Source organism: Gallus gallus, chromosome W, assembly GCF_016699485.2.
Source record: "Gallus gallus isolate bGalGal1 chromosome W, bGalGal1.mat.broiler.GRCg7b, whole genome shotgun sequence".
In the NCBI taxonomy this organism is placed as follows: domain Eukaryota; kingdom Metazoa; phylum Chordata; class Aves; order Galliformes; family Phasianidae; genus Gallus; species Gallus gallus.
In genome coordinates, this window is record NC_052571.1 from 323,335 (window position 1) to 344,376 (window position 21,042).

The window sequence follows — 21,042 nt, forward strand, 5'->3', positions numbered from 1 at the left end:
GGGCGATAAAACACAGCTAAAGGAGCCCAGGGCCGTCTATGGGGGGGCTGCAGCAGTCCTGGAGGACCTTTCGGGTCCTGGAAGGGCGATAAAACAGAGCTAAAGGAGCCCAGGGCCGTTTATGGGGGGCTGCAGTGGTCCTGGAGGACCTTTCGGGTCCTGGAAGGGCGATAAAACACAGCTAAAGGAGCCCAGGGCCGTCTATGAGGGGATTGAAGTGGTCCTGGAGGACCTTTCGGGTCCTGGAAGGGCGATAAAACACAGCTAAAGGAGCCCAGGGCCGTCTATGAGGGGCTGCAGTTGTCCTGGAGGACCTTTCGGGTCCTGGAAGGGCGATAAAACAGAGCTAAAGGAGCCCAGGGCCGTCTATGAGGGGATTGAAGTGGTCCTGGAGGACCTTTCGGGTCCTGGAAGGGCGATAAAACAGAGCTAAAGGAGCCCAGGGCCGTTTATGGGGGGCTGCAGCAGTCCTGGAGGACCTTTCGGGTCCTGGAAGGGCGATAAAACAGAGCTAAAGGAGCCCAGGGCCATCTATGGGGGGGCTGGAGGACCTTTCGGGTCCTGGAAGGGCGATAAAACAGAGCTAAAGGAACTCAGGGCCATCTATGGGGGGATTAAAGTGGTCCTGGAGGACCTTTCGGGTCCTGGAAGGGCGATAAAACAGAGCTAAAGGAGCCCAGGGCCATCTATGAGGGGATTAAAGTGGTCCTGGAGGACCTTTCGGGTCCTGGAAGGGCGATAAAACAGAGCTAAAGGAACTCAGGGCCATCTATGGGGGGATTGAAGTGGTCCTGGAGGACCTTTCGGGTCCTGGAAGGGCGATAAAACACAGCTAAAGGAGCCCAGGGCCGTCTATGGGGGGATTGAAGTGGTCCTGGAGGACCTTTCGGGTCCTGGAAGGGCGATAAAACACAGCTAAAGGAGCCCAGGGCCGTCTATGGGGGCATTGAAGTGGTCCTGGAGGACCTTTTGGGTCCTGGAAGGGCGATAAAACAGAGCTAAAGGAACTCAGGGCCATCTATGGGGGGATTAAAGTGGTCCTGGAGGACCTTTCGGGTCCTGGAAGGGCGATAAAACACAGCTAAAGGAGCCCAATTGGACCCCATTTGACCCCCATTTGGACCCCATTTAGACCCCATTATGACCCCATTGGGACCCCATTTGGACCCCATTTAGGACCCCAATTGGACCCCATTATGACCCCATTGAGACCCCATTGGAACCCCATTATGACCCCATTGGGACCCCCATTGGGACCCCATTATGACCCCATTTGGGACCCCCATTATGACCCCATTGAGACCCCATTATGACCCCATTGGGACCCCATTATGACCCCATTTGGGACCCCATTTGGACCCCATTGGGACCCCATTATGACCCCATTTGGACCCCATTTGGGACCCCATTATGACCCCATTGGGACCCCATTATGACCGCATTATGGCCCCATTATGACCCCATTTGGGACCCCCAATTGGGACCCCATTATGACCCCATTATGACCCCATAGGACCCCATTGGGACCCCATTCAGACCCCATTCGGACCCCCATTATGACCCCACTGGGACCCCAATTGGACCCCATTTGGACCCCCATTATAACCCCATTTGGGACCCCATTATGACCCAATTGGGACCCCATATGACCCCATTTGGACCCCCATTGGGACCCCATTGGGACCCCATTATGACCCCATTTGGACCCCATTGGGACCCCATTGGGACCCCCATTTGGACCCCATTATGACCCCATTGGACCTCCATTATGACCCCATTATGACCCCATTGGGACCCCATTAGGACCCCATTTGGACCCCATTATGACCCCATTGGGACCCCATTGGGAACCCATTATGACCCCATTTGGACCCCATTATGACCCCATTTGGGACCCACATTTGGGACCCCATTATGACCCCAATTGGACCCCATTGGGACCCCACTGGGACCCCATTATGACCCCATTATGACCCCATTGGGACCCCCATTGGGACCCCTATTTGGACCCCATTATGACCCCAATTGGGACCCCATTTGGGACCCCCATTATGACCCCATTGGGACCCCATTGGGACCCCTATTTGGGACCCCATTTGGACCCCATTGGGACCCCATTTGGGACCCCATTGGGACCCCATTTGGGACCCCTATTTGGGACCCCAATTGGACCCCATTATGACCCTATTTGGGACCCCCATTTGGACCCCATTGGACCCCCATTTGGACCCCCATTATAACCCCATTTGGGACCCCATTATGACCCCATTTGGGACCCCATTATGACCCCATTTGGGCCCCATTGGACCCCATTGGGACCCTATTTGGGACCCCGTTATGACCCCATTGGACCCCATTATGACCCCATTTGGACCCCATTTGGACCCCATTTAGACCCCATTGAGACCCCATTGGAACCCCATTATGACCCCATTGGGACCCCATTATTGGACCCCATTTGGAACCCAAATGAACCCCATTGGGACCCCACTGGGAACCCCATTATGACCCCATTTGGGACCCCATTATGACCCCATTTGGGCCCAATTGGACCCCATTGGGACCCCATTTAGACCCCATTTGGGACCCCATTGGGACCCCATTATGACCCCATTGGGACCCCATTGGGACCCCATTTGGACCCCCATTTAGACCCCATTACGACCCCATTGGGACCCCATTTTGACCCCATTTGAGACCCCCATTGGGACCCCATTTGGGACCCCATTATGACCCCATTGGGACCCCACTGCGATCCCCATTTCGACCCCATTTGGGACCCCAATTGGACCCCATTTGGGACCCCATTATGACCCCATTGGACCTCCATTATGACCCCATTGGGACCCCATTTGGGACCCCAATTGGACCCCATTATGGCCCCATTTGGGACCCCATTATGACCCCATTTGGACCCCATTTGGGACCCCAATTGGACCCCATTATGACCCCATTTGGACCCCCATTGGGACCCCATTAATGGACCCCATTTGGATCCCAAATGAACCCCAATTGGACCCCATTGGGACCCCATTTGGGACCTCATAGGACCCCATTGGGACCCCATTATTGGACCCCAATTGGAACCCAAATGAATCCCAATTGGACCCCATTGGGACCCCATTATGACCCCATTTGGACCCCATTTGGGACCCCATTATGACCCCATTTGGACCCCCATTATGACCCCATTGGGACCCCATTATGACCCCATTGGGACCCCCAATTGGACCCCATTTTGACCCCATTGGGACCCCCATTTGGACCCCATTATGACCCCATTGGGACCCCATTATGACCCCATTATGACCCCATAGGACCCCATTTGGGACCCCATTGGGACCCCATTGGGACCCCAATTGGGACCCCATTTGGACCCCATTTGGGACCCCATTTGTACCCCATTATAACCCCATTTGGGACCCCATTTGAGACCCCATTATGACCCCAATTGGACCCCATTTTGACCCCATTTGGGACCCCCATTGGGACCCCATTGGGACCCCATTATGACCCCATTGAGACCCCATTGGAACCCCATTATGACCCCCTTGGGACCCCATTATGACCCCAATGGGACCCCATTGGACCCCATTATGACCCCATTGGACCCCATTATGACCCCATTTGGACTCCATTATGACCCCATTTGGGACCCCATTTGGACCCCATTTGGGACCCCATAGGACCCCAATTGGGACCCCCATTTGGGACCCCATAGGACCCCAATTGGGACCCCCATTTGGGACCCCCATTTAGACCCCATTATGACCCCATTTGGGACCCCATTATGACCCCATTGGGACCCCATTTGGACCCCATTATGACCCCATTGGGACCCCATTATGACCCCATTATGACCCCATAGGACCCCATTTGGGACCCCATTGGGACCCCATTGGGACCCCAATTGGGACCCCATTTGGACCCCATTTGGGACCCCATTTGGACCCCATTATAACCCCATTTGGGACCCCATTTGAGACCCCATTATGACCCCAATTGGACCCCATTTTGACCCCATTTGGACCCAATTGGGACCCCATTATGACCGCATTATGACCCCATTGGGACCCCATTATGACCCCATTATGATCCCATAGGACCCCATTTGGGACCCCAATTGGACCCCATAGGACCCAATTGGGACCCCCATTTTGACCCCCTTGGGACCCCATTATGACCCCATTTGGGACCCCCAACTGGACCCCATTTGGGACCCCAATTGGACCCCATAGGACCCCATATGGACCCCATTTGGACCCCATTATGACCCCATTGGATCCCCATTATGACCCCATTTCGACCCCCATTTGGACCCCTATTTGGACCCCATTATGACCCCATTTGGGACCCCATTATGACCCCATTATGACCCCATTTGGACCTCATTTGGGACCCCATTATGACCCCATTGGACCCCATAGGACCCCCATTGGACCCCATTATTGGACCCCATTTGGACCCCCAATTGGGACCCCATTACGGCCCCAATTGGGACCCCATTGGACCCCCATTTGGACCCCATTATGACCCCATTGGATCCCCATTATGACCCCATTTCGACCCCCATTTGGACCCCTATTTGGACCCCATTATGACCCCATTGGGACCCCATTATTGGACCCCATTTGGAACCCAAATGAACCCCATTGGGACCCCACTGGGAACCCCATTATGACCCCATTTGGGCCCAATTGGACCCCATTGGGACCCCATTTGGACCCCCATTATGACCCCATTGGGACCTCATTTGGACCCCATTTGGGACCCCATAGGACCCCAATTGGACCCCCTTATGACCCCATTATGACCCCATTGGGACCCCCAATTGGACCCCATTTTGACCCCATTGGGACCCCCATTTGGACCCCATTATGACCCCATTGGGACCCCCATTATGGCCCCATTTGGGACCCCATAGGACCCCATTTGGGACCCCAATTGGACCCCATAGGACCCCATTTGGGACCCCATTTGGGACCCCATTATGACCCCATTTGGACCCCATTATGACCCCATTGGAACCCCATTGGGACCCCATTTGGGACCCCAATTGGACCCCATTGGGACCCCATTATGACCCCATTATAACCCCATTTGGGACCCCATTGAGACCCCATTATGACCCCATTTGGACCCCATTATGACCCCATTGGGACCCCATTGGGACCCCATTTGGACCCCATTATGACCCCATTTGGACCCCCATTATGGCCCCATTTGGGACCCCATTATGACCCCATTTGGACCCCATAGGACCCCATTATGACCCCAATTGGACCCCATTTGGACCCCATTATGACCCCATTGGGACCCCATTGGGACTCCATTTGGGACCCCATTATGACCCCATTTGGGACCCCATTATGACCCCATTGGGACCCCATTATGACCCCATTATAACCCCATTGGACCCCATTATGACCCCATTATGACCCCATTGGGACCCCCAATTGGACCCCATTTTGACCCCATTGGGACCCCCATTTGGACCCCATTATGACCCCATTGGGACCCCATTATGACCCCATTATGACCCCATTGGACCCCCATTTGGACCCCCATTATAACCCCATTTGGGACCCCATTATGACCCCATTGGGACCCCATTTGGGAACCCAAATGAACCCAAATTGGACCCCATTGGGACCCCATTTAGACCCCATTTGGGACCCCATTGGGACCCCATTATGACCCCAATTGGGACCCCATTATTGGACTCCATTTGGACCCCATTATGACCCCATTATGACCCCATATGACCCCATTTGGACCCCCATTGGGAACCCCATTATGACCCCATTTGGGACCCCATTATGACCCCATTTGGGCCCCATTGGACCCCATTTGGACCTCATTTGGACCCCCATTATGACCCCATTGGGACCCCATTTGGACCCCATTTGGGACCCCATAGGACCCCAATTGGACCCCCTTATGACCCCATTATGACCCCATTGGGACCCCCAATTGGACCCCATTTTGACCCCATTGGGACCCCCATTTGGACCCCATTATGACCCCATTGGGACCCCCATTATGGCCCCATTTGGGACCCCATAGGACCCCATTTGGGACCCCAATTGGACCCCATAGGACCCCATTTGGGACCCCATTTGGGACCCCATTATGACCCCATTTGGACCCCATTATGACCCCATTGGAACCCCATTGGGACCCCATTTGGGACCCCAATTGGACCCCATTGGGACCCCATTATGACCCCATTATAACCCCATTTGGGACCCCATTGAGACCCCATTATGACCCCATTTGGACCCCATTATGACCCCATTGGGACCCCATTGGGACCCCATTTGGACCCCATTATGACCCCATTTGGACCCCCATTATGGCCCCATTTGGGACCCCATTATGACCCCATTTGGACCCCATAGGACCCCATTATGACCCCAATTGGACCCCATTTGGACCCCATTATGACCCCATTGGGACCCCATTGGGACTCCATTTGGGACCCCATTATGACCCCATTTGGGACCCCATTATGACCCCATTGGGACCCCATTATGACCCCATTATAACCCCATTGGACCCCATTATGACCCCATTATGACCCCATTGGGACCCCCAATTGGACCCCATTTTGACCCCATTGGGACCCCCATTTGGACCCCATTATGACCCCATTGGGACCCCATTATGACCCCATTATGACCCCATTGGACCCCCATTTGGACCCCCATTATAACCCCATTTGGGACCCCATTATGACCCCATTGGGACCCCATTTGGGAACCCAAATGAACCCAAATTGGACCCCATTGGGACCCCATTTAGACCCCATTTGAGACCCCATTGGGACCCCATTATGACCCCAATTGGGACCCCATTATTGGACTCCATTTGGACCCCATTATGACCCCATTATGACCCCATTATGACCCCATTGGGACCCCATTATGACCCCATTATGACCCCATAGGACCCCATTTGGGACCCCCATTTGGGACCCCATTATGACCCCATTGGAACCCCATTTGGACCCCATTATAACCCCACTTTGACCCCATTATGACCCCATTGGGACCCCATTGGGACCCCATTTGGACCTCATTTGGGACCCCATTGGGACCCCATTTGGGACCCCATTGGGACCCCATTATGACCCCATTGGGACCCCATTGGGACCCCATTATGACCCCATTTGGGACCCTAATTGGACCCCATTATGACCCCATTGGGACCCCATTTGGGACCCCATTATGACCCCATTTGGACCCCCATTGGGACCCCATTATTGGACTCCATTTGGACCCCATTATGACCCCAATTGGGACCCCATTATGACCCCATTGGGACCCCCATTGGGACCCCATTATAACCCCATTGGGACCCCATAGGACCCCATTTGGGACCCCATTATGACCCCATTATGACCCCATTATGACCCCATGGGACCCCCATTATGACCCCATTTGGGACCCCATTTGGACCCCATTGGGACCCCCATTGGGACCCCATTTGGACCCCCATTATGACCCCATTGGGACCCCATTTGGACCCCATTGGGACCCCATTTGGACCCCATTATAACCCCATTGGGACCCCATTATGACCCCATTGGGACCCCATTTGGGACCCCAATTGTACCCCATTATGACTCCATTTGGACCCCATTTGGGACCCCAATTGGACCCCATTTTGACCCCATTGTAACCCCATTTGGACCCCATAGGACCCCATGGGACCCCCATTTGGACTCCATTTGGACCCCATTGGGACCCCATTGGGACCCCATTATGACCCCATTGGGACCCCATTGGACCCCATTATGACCCCATTGGGACCCCATTATGACCCCAATTGGGACCCCATTGGGACCCCATTTGGGACCCCCATTGGGACCCCATTATGACCCCATTGGGACCCCATTGGGACCCCATTGGGACCCCATTATGACCCCACTGGGACCCCCATTGGGGCCCCATTTGAGACCCCATTATGACCCCATTGGGACCCCATTATGACCCCATTTGGACCTCATTTGGGACCCCATTATGACCCCATTGGACCTCCATTATGACCCCATTGGGACCCCATTATGACCCCATTTGGACCCCCATTTAGACCCCATTATGACCCCATTGGGACCCCATTGGACCCCCATTGGGACCCCATTATTGGACCCCATTTGGATCCCAAATGAACCCCAATTGGACCCCATTGGGACCCCATTATGACCCCATAGGACCCCATTGGGACCCCAATTGGACCCCATTATGACCCCACTGGGACCCCAATTAGACCCCATTATGACCCCATTTGGACCCCATTATGACCCCATTGGACCCCCATTATGACCCCATTTGGGACCCCCTTTGGGACCCCATTATGACCCCATTGGGACCCCATTGGGACCCCATTATGACCGCATTATGACCCCACTGGGACCCCATTCAGATCCCATTGGACCCCATTATTTGGACCCCATTGGGACCCCATTATGACCCCACTGGGACCCCCACTGGGACCCCATTTGAGACCCCATTATGACCCCATTGGGACCCCATTATGACCCCATTTGGACCTCATTTGGGACCGCATTATGACCCCATTGGACCACCATTATGACCCCATTGGGACCCCATTATTGGACCCCAATTGGAACCCAAATGAACCCCAACTGGACCCCATTGGGACCCCATTATGACCCCATTGGGACCCCATTTGGACCCCATTTAGACCCCATTATGACCCCATTATGACCCCATTGGGACCCCATTATGACCCCATTGGGACCCCCATTGGGACCCCCATTGGGACCCCATTATGACCCCATTGGGACCCCCATTGGGACCCCATTATGACCCCATTGGGACCCCATTATGACCCCATTTGGGACCCCCATTGGGACCCCATTGGGACCCCATTATGACACCATTATGACCCCATAGGACCCCATTTGGGACCCCATTTTGAACCCCATTGGGACCCCATTATGACCCCATTCAGACCCCATTTGGGACCCCATTGAGACCCCATTATGACCCCATTTGGACCCCCATTATGACCCCATTTGGACCCCCATTAGACCCCATTTGGGACCCCATTATGACCCCATTATGATCCCATTGGGACCCCATTGGGACCCCATTATGACCCCATTGGGACCCCATTTAGACCCCATTATGACCCCATTTGGGACCCACATTTGGGACCCCATTATGACCCCAATTGGACCTCCATTATGACCCCATTGGGACCCCATTTGGGACCCCAATTGGACCCCATTATGACCCCATTGGGACCCCCATTGGACCCCATTATGACCCCATTGGGACCCCAATTGGACCCCATTTAGACCCCATTATGACCGCATTATGACCCCATTTGGAACCCAAATGAACCCCATTGGGACCCCCATTTGGACCCCAATTGGACCCCATTATGACCCCATTTGGACCCCCATTGGTACCCCATTGGGACCCCATTATGACCCCATTGGTACCCCATTTGGACCCCATTTGGACCCCATTGGGACCCCATTTGGGACCCCATTTGGGACCCCATTATGACCCCATTGGGACCCCATTATGACCGCATTATGACCCCATTGGGACCCCATTATTGGACTCCATTTGGACCCCACTGGGACCCCATTTGGACCTCATTTGGGACCCCATTATGACCCCATTGGGACCCCATATGGAACCCCAATTGGACCCCATTATGATCCCATTGGACCCCATTTGGGACCCCCATTATGACCCCATTGGGACCTCATTATGACCCCTATTGGGACCCCATTGGGACCCCATTTGGACCCCATTTGGACCCCATTTGGACCTCATTTGGACCCCATTATGACCCCATTGGGACCTCATTATGACCCCATTGGGACCCCCATTATGACCCCATTATGACCCCATTTGGACCCCCATTGGAACCCCATTATGACCCCATTATGACCCCATAGGACCCAATTGGGACCCCCATTTTGACCCCATTGGGACCCCATTATGACCCCATTTGGGACCCCCAATTGGACCCCATTTGGGACCCCATTGGGACCCCATTCTTAGGACCCCATTGGGACCCCATTTGGGGCCCCCCATTATTTGGGGTCCCCCCCCCCCCTTACCTGAAGGGTTCCCTCTCCTCATTGGGTTTAATGCAGCGCACGTAATGGGGGGTGGTGGCGTTGAGGGTCTCCATCAGCAGCTGCAGGGAACCCCGAAACTGTGGGGGAAGAGAACCCCAAAACCCCATTAAGGACCCCATCCCAAACGGGGACCTCCGCTGGAGGACCTCCGTTGGAGGACTTCCGTTGGAGGACCCACATTGGAGGACCTCCTTTGGAGGACCTCCGTTGGAGGACTTCCGTTGGAGGATCTCCGTTGGAGGACTTCCATTGGAGGACCTCCTTTGGAGGACTTCCATTGGAGGACCCACATTGGAGGACTTCCGTTGGAGGACTTCCATTGGAGGACCTCCTTTGGAGGACCTCTGTTGGAGGACTTCCGTTGGAGGACCTCCACTGGAGGACTTCCGTTGGAGGACCTCCTTTGGAAGACCTCCATTGGAGGACCCACATTGGAAGACCTCCATTGGAGGACCCACATTGGAGGACTTCCGTTGGAGGACCCACATTAGAAGACCTCCTTTGGAGGACCCATACTGGAGAACTTCCATTGGAGGACTTCCGTTGGAGGACCTCCACTGGAGGACCTCCTTTGGAGGACCTCTGTTGGAGGACTTCCATTGGAGGACCTCCGCTGGAAGACTCACATTGGAGGACCTCCGTTGGAGGACTTCCTTTGGAGGACCCACATTGGAGGACCTCCTTTGGAGGACCTCCTTTGGAGGACTTCCGTTGGAGGATCTCCGTTGGAGGACTTCCGTTGGAGGACTTCCATTGGAAGACTTCCATTGGAGGACCTCCTTTGGAGGACCTCCTTTGGAGGACTTCCGTTGGAGGACTTCCATTGGAGGACTTCCGTTGGAGGACCTCCACTGGAGGACTTCCGTTGGAGGACCTCCTTTGGAGGACCTCCGTTGGAGGACTTCCGTTGGAGGACCTCCATTGGAAGACCTCCATTGGAGGACCTCCGTTGGAGGACCTCCGTTGGAGGACTTCCATTGGAGGACTTCCGTTGGAGGACCTCCTTTGGAGGACTTCCATTGGAGGACCCACACTGGAGGACCTCCGTTGGAGAATCTCCATTGGAGGACCTCCATTGGAGGACCTCCGTTGGAGGATCTCCTTTGGAGGACTTCCATTGGAGGACTTCCATTGGAGGACCTCCGTTGGAGGACTTCCATTGGAGGACCTCCGTTGGAGGACTTCCGTTGGAGGATCTCCGTTGGAGGACTTCCATTGGAGGACCCACATTGGAGGACTTCCGTTGGAGGACTTCCATTGGAGGACCTCCTTTGGAGGACCTCTGTTGGAGGACCTCCATTGGAAGACCTCCATTGGAGGACCCACATTGGAGGACTTCCATTGGAGGACCTCCTTTGGAGGACTTCCATTGGAGGTCCCACATTGGAGGACCTCCACTGGAGGACCTCCGTTGGAGGACCCACATTGGAGGACCTCCGCTGGAGGACTTCCGTTGGAGGACCCACATTGGAAGACTTCCTTTGGAGGACTTCCATTGGAGGACTTCCATTGGAGGACTTCCATTGGAGGACCTCCGTTGGAAGACCTCCATTGGAGGACCCACATTGGAGGACCTCCTTTGGAGGACCTCCGTTGGAGGACTTCCGTTGGAGGACCTCCGTTGGAAGACCTCCTTTGGAGGACCCAAATCGGAGGACTTCCGTTGGAGGACTTCCGTTGGAGGACTTCCATTGGAGGACCTCCGTTGGAGGACTTCCATTGGAGGACCTCCGTTGGAGGACCTCCTTTGGAGGACCTCCTTTGGAGGACCCACATTGGAGGACCCACACTGGAGGACCTCCTTTGGAGGACCTCTGTTGGAGGACTTCCATTGGAGGACCTCCGCTGGAAGACTCACATTGGAGGACCTCCGTTGGAGGACTTCCTTTGGAGGACCCACATTGGAGGACCTCCTTTGGAGGACCTCCTTTGGAGGACTTCCGTTGGAGGACCTCCGTTGGAGGACTTCCTTGGAGGACCCACATTGGAGGACCACCGTTGGAGGACTTCCATTGGAGGACCTCCATTGGAGGACCCGCATTGGAGGACCTCCTTTGGAGGACCCACATTGGAGGACCCACAATGGAGGACCTCCTTTGGAGGACCCACACTGGAGGACTTCCATTGGAGGATATCCTTTGGAGGACCTCCTTTGGAGGACTTCCTTTGGAGGACCTCCTTTGGAGGACTTCCATTGGAGGACTTCCGTTGGAGGACTTCCGTTGGAGGACTTCCATTGGAGGACCTCCATTGGAGGACCCACATTGGAGGACCTCCTTTGGAGGACCTCCACTGGAGGACTTCCATTGGAGGACCTCCGTTGGAGGACTTCCATTGGAGGACCCACATTGGAGGACCCACATTGGAGGACCTCCGTTGGAGGACTTCCATTGGAGGACCCACATTGGAGGACTTCCGTTGGAGGACTTCCATTGGAGGACCTCCTTTGGAGGACCTCTGTTGGAGGACCTCCATTGGAAGACCTCAATTGGAGGACCCACATTGGAGGACTTCCATTGGAGGACCTCCGTTGGAAGACTTCCATTGGAGGACCCACATTGGAGGACCTCCGTTGGAAGACCTCCGTTGGAGGACTTCCATTGGAGGACCTCCGTTGGAGGACTTCCATTGGAGGACTTCCATTGGAGGACCTCCATTGGAGGACCCCCATTGGAGGACTTCCATTGGAGGACTTCCATTGGAGGACCCACATTGGAGGACCCACACTGGAGGACCTCCTTTGGAGGACCTCTGTTGGAGGACTTCCATTGGAGGACCTCTGCTGGAAGACTCACATTGGAGGACCTCCGTTGGAGGACTTCCTTTGGAGGACCCACATTGGAGGACCTCCTTTGGAGGACCTCCTTTGGAGGACTTCCGTTGGAGGACCACCGTTGGAGGACTTCCTTGGAGGACCCACATTGGAGAACTTCCATTGGAGGACCTCCTTTGGAGGACCCACATTGGAGGACCACCGTTGGAGGACTTCCATTGGAGGACCTCCATTGGAGGACCCACAATGGAGGACCTCCTTTGGAGGACTTCCATTGGAGGACCTCCACTGGAGGACCTCCGTTGGAGGACTTCCGTTGGAGGACTTCCGTTGGAGGACTTCCGTTGGAGGACCTCCATTGGAGGACCCACATTGGAGGACCTCCATTGGAGGACCTCCTTTGGAGGACTTCCATTGGAGGACCTCCATTGGAAGACCTCCATTGGAGGACCTCCGTTGGAGGACTTCCTTGGAGGACTTCCATTGGAGGACCTCCATTGGAGGACCTCCGTTGGAGGACTTCCGTTGGAGGACCTCCATTGGAAGACCTCCATTGGAGGACTTCCGTTGGAGGACCTCCATTGGAGGACCCACATTGGAGGACCCACACTGGAGGACCTCCGTGGGAGGACCCGCATTGGAGGACTTCCATTGGAGGACCTCCTTTGGAGGACTTCCATTGGAGGACCCACATTGGAAGACCTCCATTGGAGGACCCACATTGGAGGACCCACACTGGAGGACCTCTATTGGAAGTCCTCCATTGGAGGACCCACATTGGAGGACCTCCATTGGAGGACTTCCATTGGAGGACTTCCTTTGGAGGACCTCCACTGGAGGACCTCCTTTGGAGGACCTCTGTTGGAGGACTTCCGTTGGAGGACCTCCTTTGGAGGACCCACATTGGAGGACCTCTATTGGAAGTCCTCCATTGGAGGACCCACATTGGAGGACCTCCTTTGGAGGACCCACATTGGAGGACCTCCGTTGGAGGACTTCCACTGGAGGACCTCCACTCGAAGACCCACATTGGAGGACTTCCATTGGAGGACCTCCGTTGGAGGACTTCCACTGGAGGACCTCCACTCGAAGACCCACATTGGAGGACTTCCATTGGAGGACCCGCGTTGGAGGACCTCCGCTGGAGGACTTCCGTTGGAGGACTTCCATTGGAAGACTTCCGTTGGAGGACTTCCATTGGAGGACCTCCTTTGGAGGACCTCTGTTGGAGGACCCACATTGGAAGACCTCCGCTGGAGGACCCACATTGGAGGACTTCCATTGGAGGACTTCCGTTGGAGGACCTCTGTTGGAAGACCTCCATTGGAGGACCCGCATTGGAGGACTTCCGTTGGAGGACTTCCGTTGGAGGACCTCTGTTGGAGGACCTCCGTTGGAGGACTTCCGTTGGAGGACCCACATTGGAGGACCTCTGTTGGAGGACCTCCTTTGGAGGACCCACATTGGAAGACCTCCATTGGAGGACCCACACTGGAGGACCTCCGTTGGAGGACTTCCATTGGAGAACCCCAAAACCGCCCCACAATTGCCCCCCACCCCCCACAATTACCCCCCCAGCCCCCAACTACCCCCCCAGCCCCACAACTACCCCCCCAGCCCCACAATTACCCCCCCAGCCCCACAACTGCCCCCCCATAGGCCCACAACCCCCCCCACCCCCCCCTCAGCCCCACAATTGCCCCCCCAGCCCCACAACTGCCCCCCCATAGGCCCACAACCCCCCCCACCCCCCTCTCAGACCCACAACTGCCCCCCAACCCCCTTCTATTCCCCCCCCCAGTCCCCCAACCGCCCCCCCGGGCCCACAATTGCCCCCTCACCCCCCCCTCAGCCCCACAATTGCCCCCCCAGCCCCACAATTGCCCCCCCAGCCCCACAACTGCCCCCCTCCGTTCCCTCACCTGCTGCCCGACCGTCTTCCTGTGTTCCCTATCGGGCGCTCTGATTGGCGGGCGGGCGGAGCGGATGTGGATCTTGTTAGCCGCCTTCTCATTGGCTGCCTTCTCATCCCGGAAGAGCTCAGCGACCGTCGGGTCCTGGAAGGGGAAAGGCAACAAAATGGCGTCGGGTCCTGGCAGGGCAAAATGGCGCCGAATGGGCTAATTAATAGGCTAATAATTACGCTAATAACCTAATAAATACCGGAATAAACAGCCTAGCGATTAGGCTAATGGATAACCTCACTAAGAGCCTCACAGCCTCACAATTACTCTAATAAAAGCCCTAATGAGTGCCCTAATTAATAAATAATTAGACTAATAAAAGCCCTAATTAATAGGCTAATAAATAGACTAATACATAAACTAATAAATAGCTTAATAAGCCTCCGAATACCCGAATAAGTGCCTTAATAAGTGCCCCATTAATACACCAATTAATGCACTAATAAATTCCCTAATAAATCCCCCCCACCCCCCCAATAACTCCCTAATATCCCTAATAAAGTCCTAATAACCCTAATAAATCCCATAACCCCCTAATAAATCCCCTAATATCCCTAATAAACCCCCTAATATCCCTAATAAATCCCCTAATAGCCCCAATAACCCCCTAACACCCCTAATACAGGCCCTAATAACCCTAATAATGGCCCTGATGACCCCAATAACAGCCCTAATAGCCCTAATAACCCCCTAATAACCCTAATAACCCCCTAATACCCTAATAAATCCCCTAACACCCCTAATAAATCCCCTAATAACCCCCCTAAAACCCCTAATAACGCCCCTAATCCCCCAATACCTCCCTAATAACCCTAATAATGACCCTAATAACCCCCTAATAGCCCTAATACCGGCCCTAATAACGCTAATAATGCCCCCGATGACCCCAATAACAGCCCCAATAGCCCTAATAACCCCCTAATAACCCTAATAACCCCACTAATATCCTTAATAATAACTCTAAAGGCCTGAATAACAGCCCTAATAACCCCCTAATAACCCTAATAACCCCCCTAATATCCTTAATAATGACTCTAAAGACCCGAATAACAGCCCCAATAGCCCTAATAGCCCCCTAATAACCCTAATAATCCCCCTAATGACCCTAATAACCCCATAATAAGGCTAATAAAGTCCCTAAAAACGCTAATAAACCCCCTAATAACGCTAATAAACCCCCTAATATCCCTAATAAATCCCCTAATACGGCAATAAATCCCCAAATAACAGCCCTAAAAGCCCTAATAATCCCGCTGCTGACCCTAATAAAGGCCCTGATAGCCCTAATAAGGGCCCGACCAGCCCTAATAGCCCCCTAATGAGGCCAACAGCCCCTCATAATGCTAACAAATCCCCTAATACCCTAATAAATCCCCTAACACCCCTAATACATCCCCTAATAACCCCCCTAAAACCCCTAATAACGCCCCTAATCCCCCAATACCTCCCTAATAACCCTAATAATGACCCTAATAACCCCCTAATAGCCCTAATACCGACCCTAATAACCCTAATAACGACTCTAAAGACCCGAATAACAGCCCCAAAAGCCCTAATAACCCCCTAATAACCCTAATAACCCCACTAATATCCTTAATAATGACTCTGAAGACCCGAATAACAGCCCTAATAATCCCCTAATAACCCTAATAACCCCCCTAATATCCTTAATAATGACTCTAAAGACCCGAATAACAGCCCCAATAGCCCTAATAACCCCCTAATAACCCTAATAATCCCCCTAATGACCCTAATAACACCCTAATAAGGCCAATAAACCCCCTAATAACGCTAATAAACCCCCTAATATCCCTAATAAATCCCCTAATACGGCAATAAATCCCCAAATAACAGCCCTAAAAGCCCTAATAATCCCGCAGGTGACCCTAATAAAGGCCCTGATAGCCCTAATAAGGGCCCGACCAGCCCTAATAGCCCCCTAATGAGGCCAACAGCCCCTCATAATGCTAACAAATCCCCTAATACCCTAATAAATCCCCTAACACCCCTAATACATCCCCTAATAACCCCCCTAAAACCCCTAATAATGCCCCTAATCCCCCAATACCTCCCTAATAACCCTAATAATGACCCTAATAACCCCCAATAGCCCTAATACCGGCCCTAATAACGCTAATAATGGCCCCAATGACCCCAATAACAGCCCCAATAGCCCTAATAACCCCCTAATAACCCTAATAACCCCACTAATATCCTTAATAATAACTCTAAAGGCCTGAATAACAGCCCTAATAACCCCCTAATAACCCTAATAACCCCCCTAATATCCTTAATAATGACTCTAAAGACCCGAATAACAGCCCCAATAGCCCTAATAACCCCCTAATAACCCTAATAATCCCCCTAATGACCCTAATAACCCCATAATAAGGCTAATAAAGTCCCTAATACCGCTAATAAACCCCCTAATAACGCTAATAAACCCCCTAATATCCCTAATAAATCCCCTAATACGGCAATAAATCCCCAAATAACAGCCCTAAAAGCCCTAATAATCCCGCAGATGACCCTAATAAAGGCCCTGATAGCCCTAATAAGGGCCCGACCGGCCCTAATAGCCCCCTAATGAGGCCAACAGCCCCTCATAATGCTAACAAATCCCCTAATACCCTAATAAATCCCCTAACACCCCTAATACATCCCCTAATAACCCCCCTAAAACCCCTAATAACGCCCCTAATCCCCCAATACCTCCCTAATAACCCTAATAATGACCCTAATAACCCCCTAATAGCCCTAATACCTCCCTAATAACGCTAATAATGGCCCCAATGACCCCAATAACAGCCCCAATAGCCCTAATAACCCCCTAATAACCCTAATAACCCCACTAATATCCTTAAAAATAACTCTAAAGACCCGAATAACAGCCCTAATAACCCCCTAATAACCCTAATAACCCCCCTAATATCCTTAATAATGACTCTAAAGACCCGAATAACAGCCCCAATAGCCCTAATAACCCCCTAATAACCCTAATAATCCCCCTAATGACCCTAATAACCCCATAATAAGGCTAATAAAGTCCCTAATACCGCTAATAAACCCCCTAATAACGCTAATAAACCCCCTAATATCCCTAATAAATCCCCTAATACGGCAATAAATCCCCAAATAACAGCCCTAAAAGCCCTAATAATCCCGCTGCTGACCCTAATAAAGGCCCTGATAGCCCTAATAAGGGCCCGACCGGCCCTAATAGCCCCCTAATGAGGCCAACAGCCCCTCATAATGCTAACAAATCCCCTAATACCCTAATAAATCCCCTAACACCCCTAATAAATCCCCTAATAACCCCCCTAAAACCCCTAGTAACGCCCCTAATCCACCAATACCTCCCTAATAACCCTAATAATGACCCTAATAACCCCCTAATAGCCCTAATACCGACCCTAATAACCCTAATAACGACTCTAAAGACCCGAATAACAGCCCCAAAAGCCCTAATAACCCCCTAATAACCCTAATAACCCCACTAATATCCTTAAAAATAACTCTAAAGACCCAAATAACAGCCCTAATAACCCCCTAATAACCCTAATAACCCCCCTAATATCCTTAATAATGACTCTAAAGACCCGAATAACAGCCCCAATAGCCCTGATAACCCCCTAATAACCCTAATAATCCCCCTAATGACCCTAATAACCCCATAATAAGGCTAATAAAGTCCCTAATACCGCTAATAAACCCCCTAATAACGCTAATAAACCCCCTAATATCCCTAATAAATCCCCTAATACGGCAATAAATCCCCAAATAACAGCCCTAAAAGCCCTAATAATCCCGCAGATGACCCTAATAAAGGCCCTGATAGCCCTAATAAGGGCCCGACCGGCCCTGATAGCCCCCTAATGAGGCCAACAGCCCCTCATAATGCTAACAAATCCCCTAATACCCTAATAAATCCCCTAACACCCCTAATAAATCCCCTAATAACCCCCCTAAAACCCCTAATAACGCCCCTAATCCCCCAATACCTCCCTAATAACCCTAATAATGACCCTAATAACCCCCTAATAGCCCTAATACCGACCCTAATAACCCTAATAACGACTCTAAAGACCCGAATAACAGCCCCAAAAGCCCTAATAACCCCCTAATAACCCTAATAACCCCACTAATATCCTTAATAATAACTCTAAAGGCCTGAATAACAGCCCTAATAACCCCCTAATAACCCTAATAACCCCCCTAATATCCTTAATAATGACTCTAAAGACCCGAATAACAGCCCCAATAGCCCTAATAACCCCCTAATGACCCTAATAATCCCCCTAATGTCCCTAATAACCCCATAATAAGGCTAATAAACCCCCTAATACCGCTAATAAACCCCCTAATAACACTAATAAACCCCCTAATATCCCTAATAAATCCCCTAATACGGCAATAAATCCCCAAATAACAGCCCTAAAAGCCCTAATAATCCCACAGATGACCCTAATAAAGGCCCTGATAGCCCTAATAAGGGCCCGACCGGCCCTAATAGCCCCCTAATGAGGCTAATAATGCCCTAATAGCTCACCCCGCTGGCCCGCAGCAGCTCCAGCTGCTCCTCATACACCGTATCGCGGTTCTTCTCCACGAAGCCCTCGCAGCGGTACTCCACCTGTGGGGTTTTTATGGGGTTTTTTATAGGGTCGGGGCCGTGGGGGGGGGCCTAATGGGGTCTTAGGGGGGACTATGGGGTCTTATGGGGTCCTTATGGGGTCTTGTGGGGTTCTATGGGGTCCTATGGGGTCTTATGGGGTCCTATGGGGTCATATGGGGATCTATGGGGTCTTAGGGGGGTCTATGGGGTCCTATGGGGTCATATGGGGTTCTATGGGGTCTTATGGGGTTCTATGGGGTCATATGGGGTCCTTATAGTGTCCTATGGGGTTCTATGGGGTCATATGGGGTTCTATGGGGTTCTATGAGGGCTCTATGGGGTCTTGTGGGGTCCTATGGGGTCTTATGGGGTTCTATGGGGACATATGGGGTTCTATGGGGTCTTATGGGGGTCTATGGGGTTCTATGGGGTCTTATGGGGTTCTATGGGGACATATGGGGTCCTTATAGTGTCCTATGGGGTTCTATGGGGTCATATGGGGTCCTGATGGGGGACTATGGGGTCATATGGGGTTCTATGGGGTCATATGGGGTCCTGATGGGGGACTATGGGGTCATATGGGGTTCTATGGGGACATATGGGGTTCTATGGGGTCATATGGGGTTCTATGGGGTCTTATGGGGTTCTATGGGGTCTTATGGGGTTCTATGGGGTCCTATGGGGTCTTATGGGGTTCTATGGGGTCATATGGGGTTCTATGGGGTCTTATGGAGTTCTATGGGGGTCCTCCTATGGCGTCCTATGGGGTTCTATGCGGTTCTATGGGGTCCTATGGGGTCATATGGGGTCCTTATGGGGTCTTATGGGGTCTTATGGGGTCTTGTGGGGTTCTATGGGGTCCTATGGGGTTCTATGGGGTCATATGGGGTTCTATGGGGTCTTATGGGGTCCTATGGGGTCCTATGGGGTCTTATGGGGTTCTATGGGGTCATATGGGGTCCTATGGGGTCCTATGGGGTTCTATGCGCTCCTATGGGGTCCTGATGGGGGACTATGGAATCATATGGGGTCCCATGGGGTTCTATGGGGGACTATGGGGTCTTATGGAGTCCTATGGGGTCCTGATGGGGTCTTATGGGGCTCTATGGGGTCTTATGGGGTCCTATGGGGTTCTATGGGGTCCTTATAGTGTCCTATGGGGTTCTATGGGGTCATATTGGTTTCTATGGGGTCTTATGGGGTTCTATGGGATCTTACGGAGTTCTATGGGGTCATATGGGGTCTTATGGGGTTCTATGGGGTCCTATGGGGTCCTTATAGTGTCCTATGGGGTCATATGGGGTCCTTATAGTGTCCTATGGGGTTCTATGGGGTCATATGGGGTTCTATGGGGTCTTATGGGGTTCTATGGGGTCATATGGGGTCCTATGGGGTTCTATGGGGTCCTGATGGGGGCCTATGGGGTCCTATGGGGTTCTATGGGGTTCTATGGGGTTCTATGGGGTCATATGGGGTCCTGATGGGGGACTATGGGGTCCTTATGGGGTCCTATGGGGTCTTATGGGGTTCTGTGGGCTCATATGGGGTCCTATGGGGTCTT

At 52.7% G+C, this 21,042-nt stretch overlaps 1 protein-coding gene and 1 long non-coding RNA gene across 2 annotated transcripts in view; both read right to left on the reverse strand.

The window, feature by feature from the left end:
* Positions 1–21,042, reverse strand: part of LOC121108223 (unconventional myosin-Vb-like) — a 110,674-nt gene that overhangs the window by 49,234 nt on the left and 40,398 nt on the right. Inside the window, exons 7-9 of the mRNA XM_040655273.2 lie at positions 19,416–19,499; positions 14,825–14,959; positions 10,109–10,206 (exon numbers count right to left, since the gene is read on the reverse strand). Coding sequence (XP_040511207.2) covers positions 10,109–10,206; positions 14,825–14,959; positions 19,416–19,499 — 317 coding nt within the window. The remainder of the gene's footprint in view (positions 1–10,108; positions 10,207–14,824; positions 14,960–19,415; positions 19,500–21,042) is intronic.
* Positions 219–1,189, reverse strand: LOC121108183. The gene is made up of 2 exons (XR_005842484.1): positions 552–1,189; positions 219–397 (listed from the first exon to the last, which is right to left on the reverse strand). It is a non-coding gene; the product is annotated as an uncharacterized LOC121108183 (long non-coding RNA).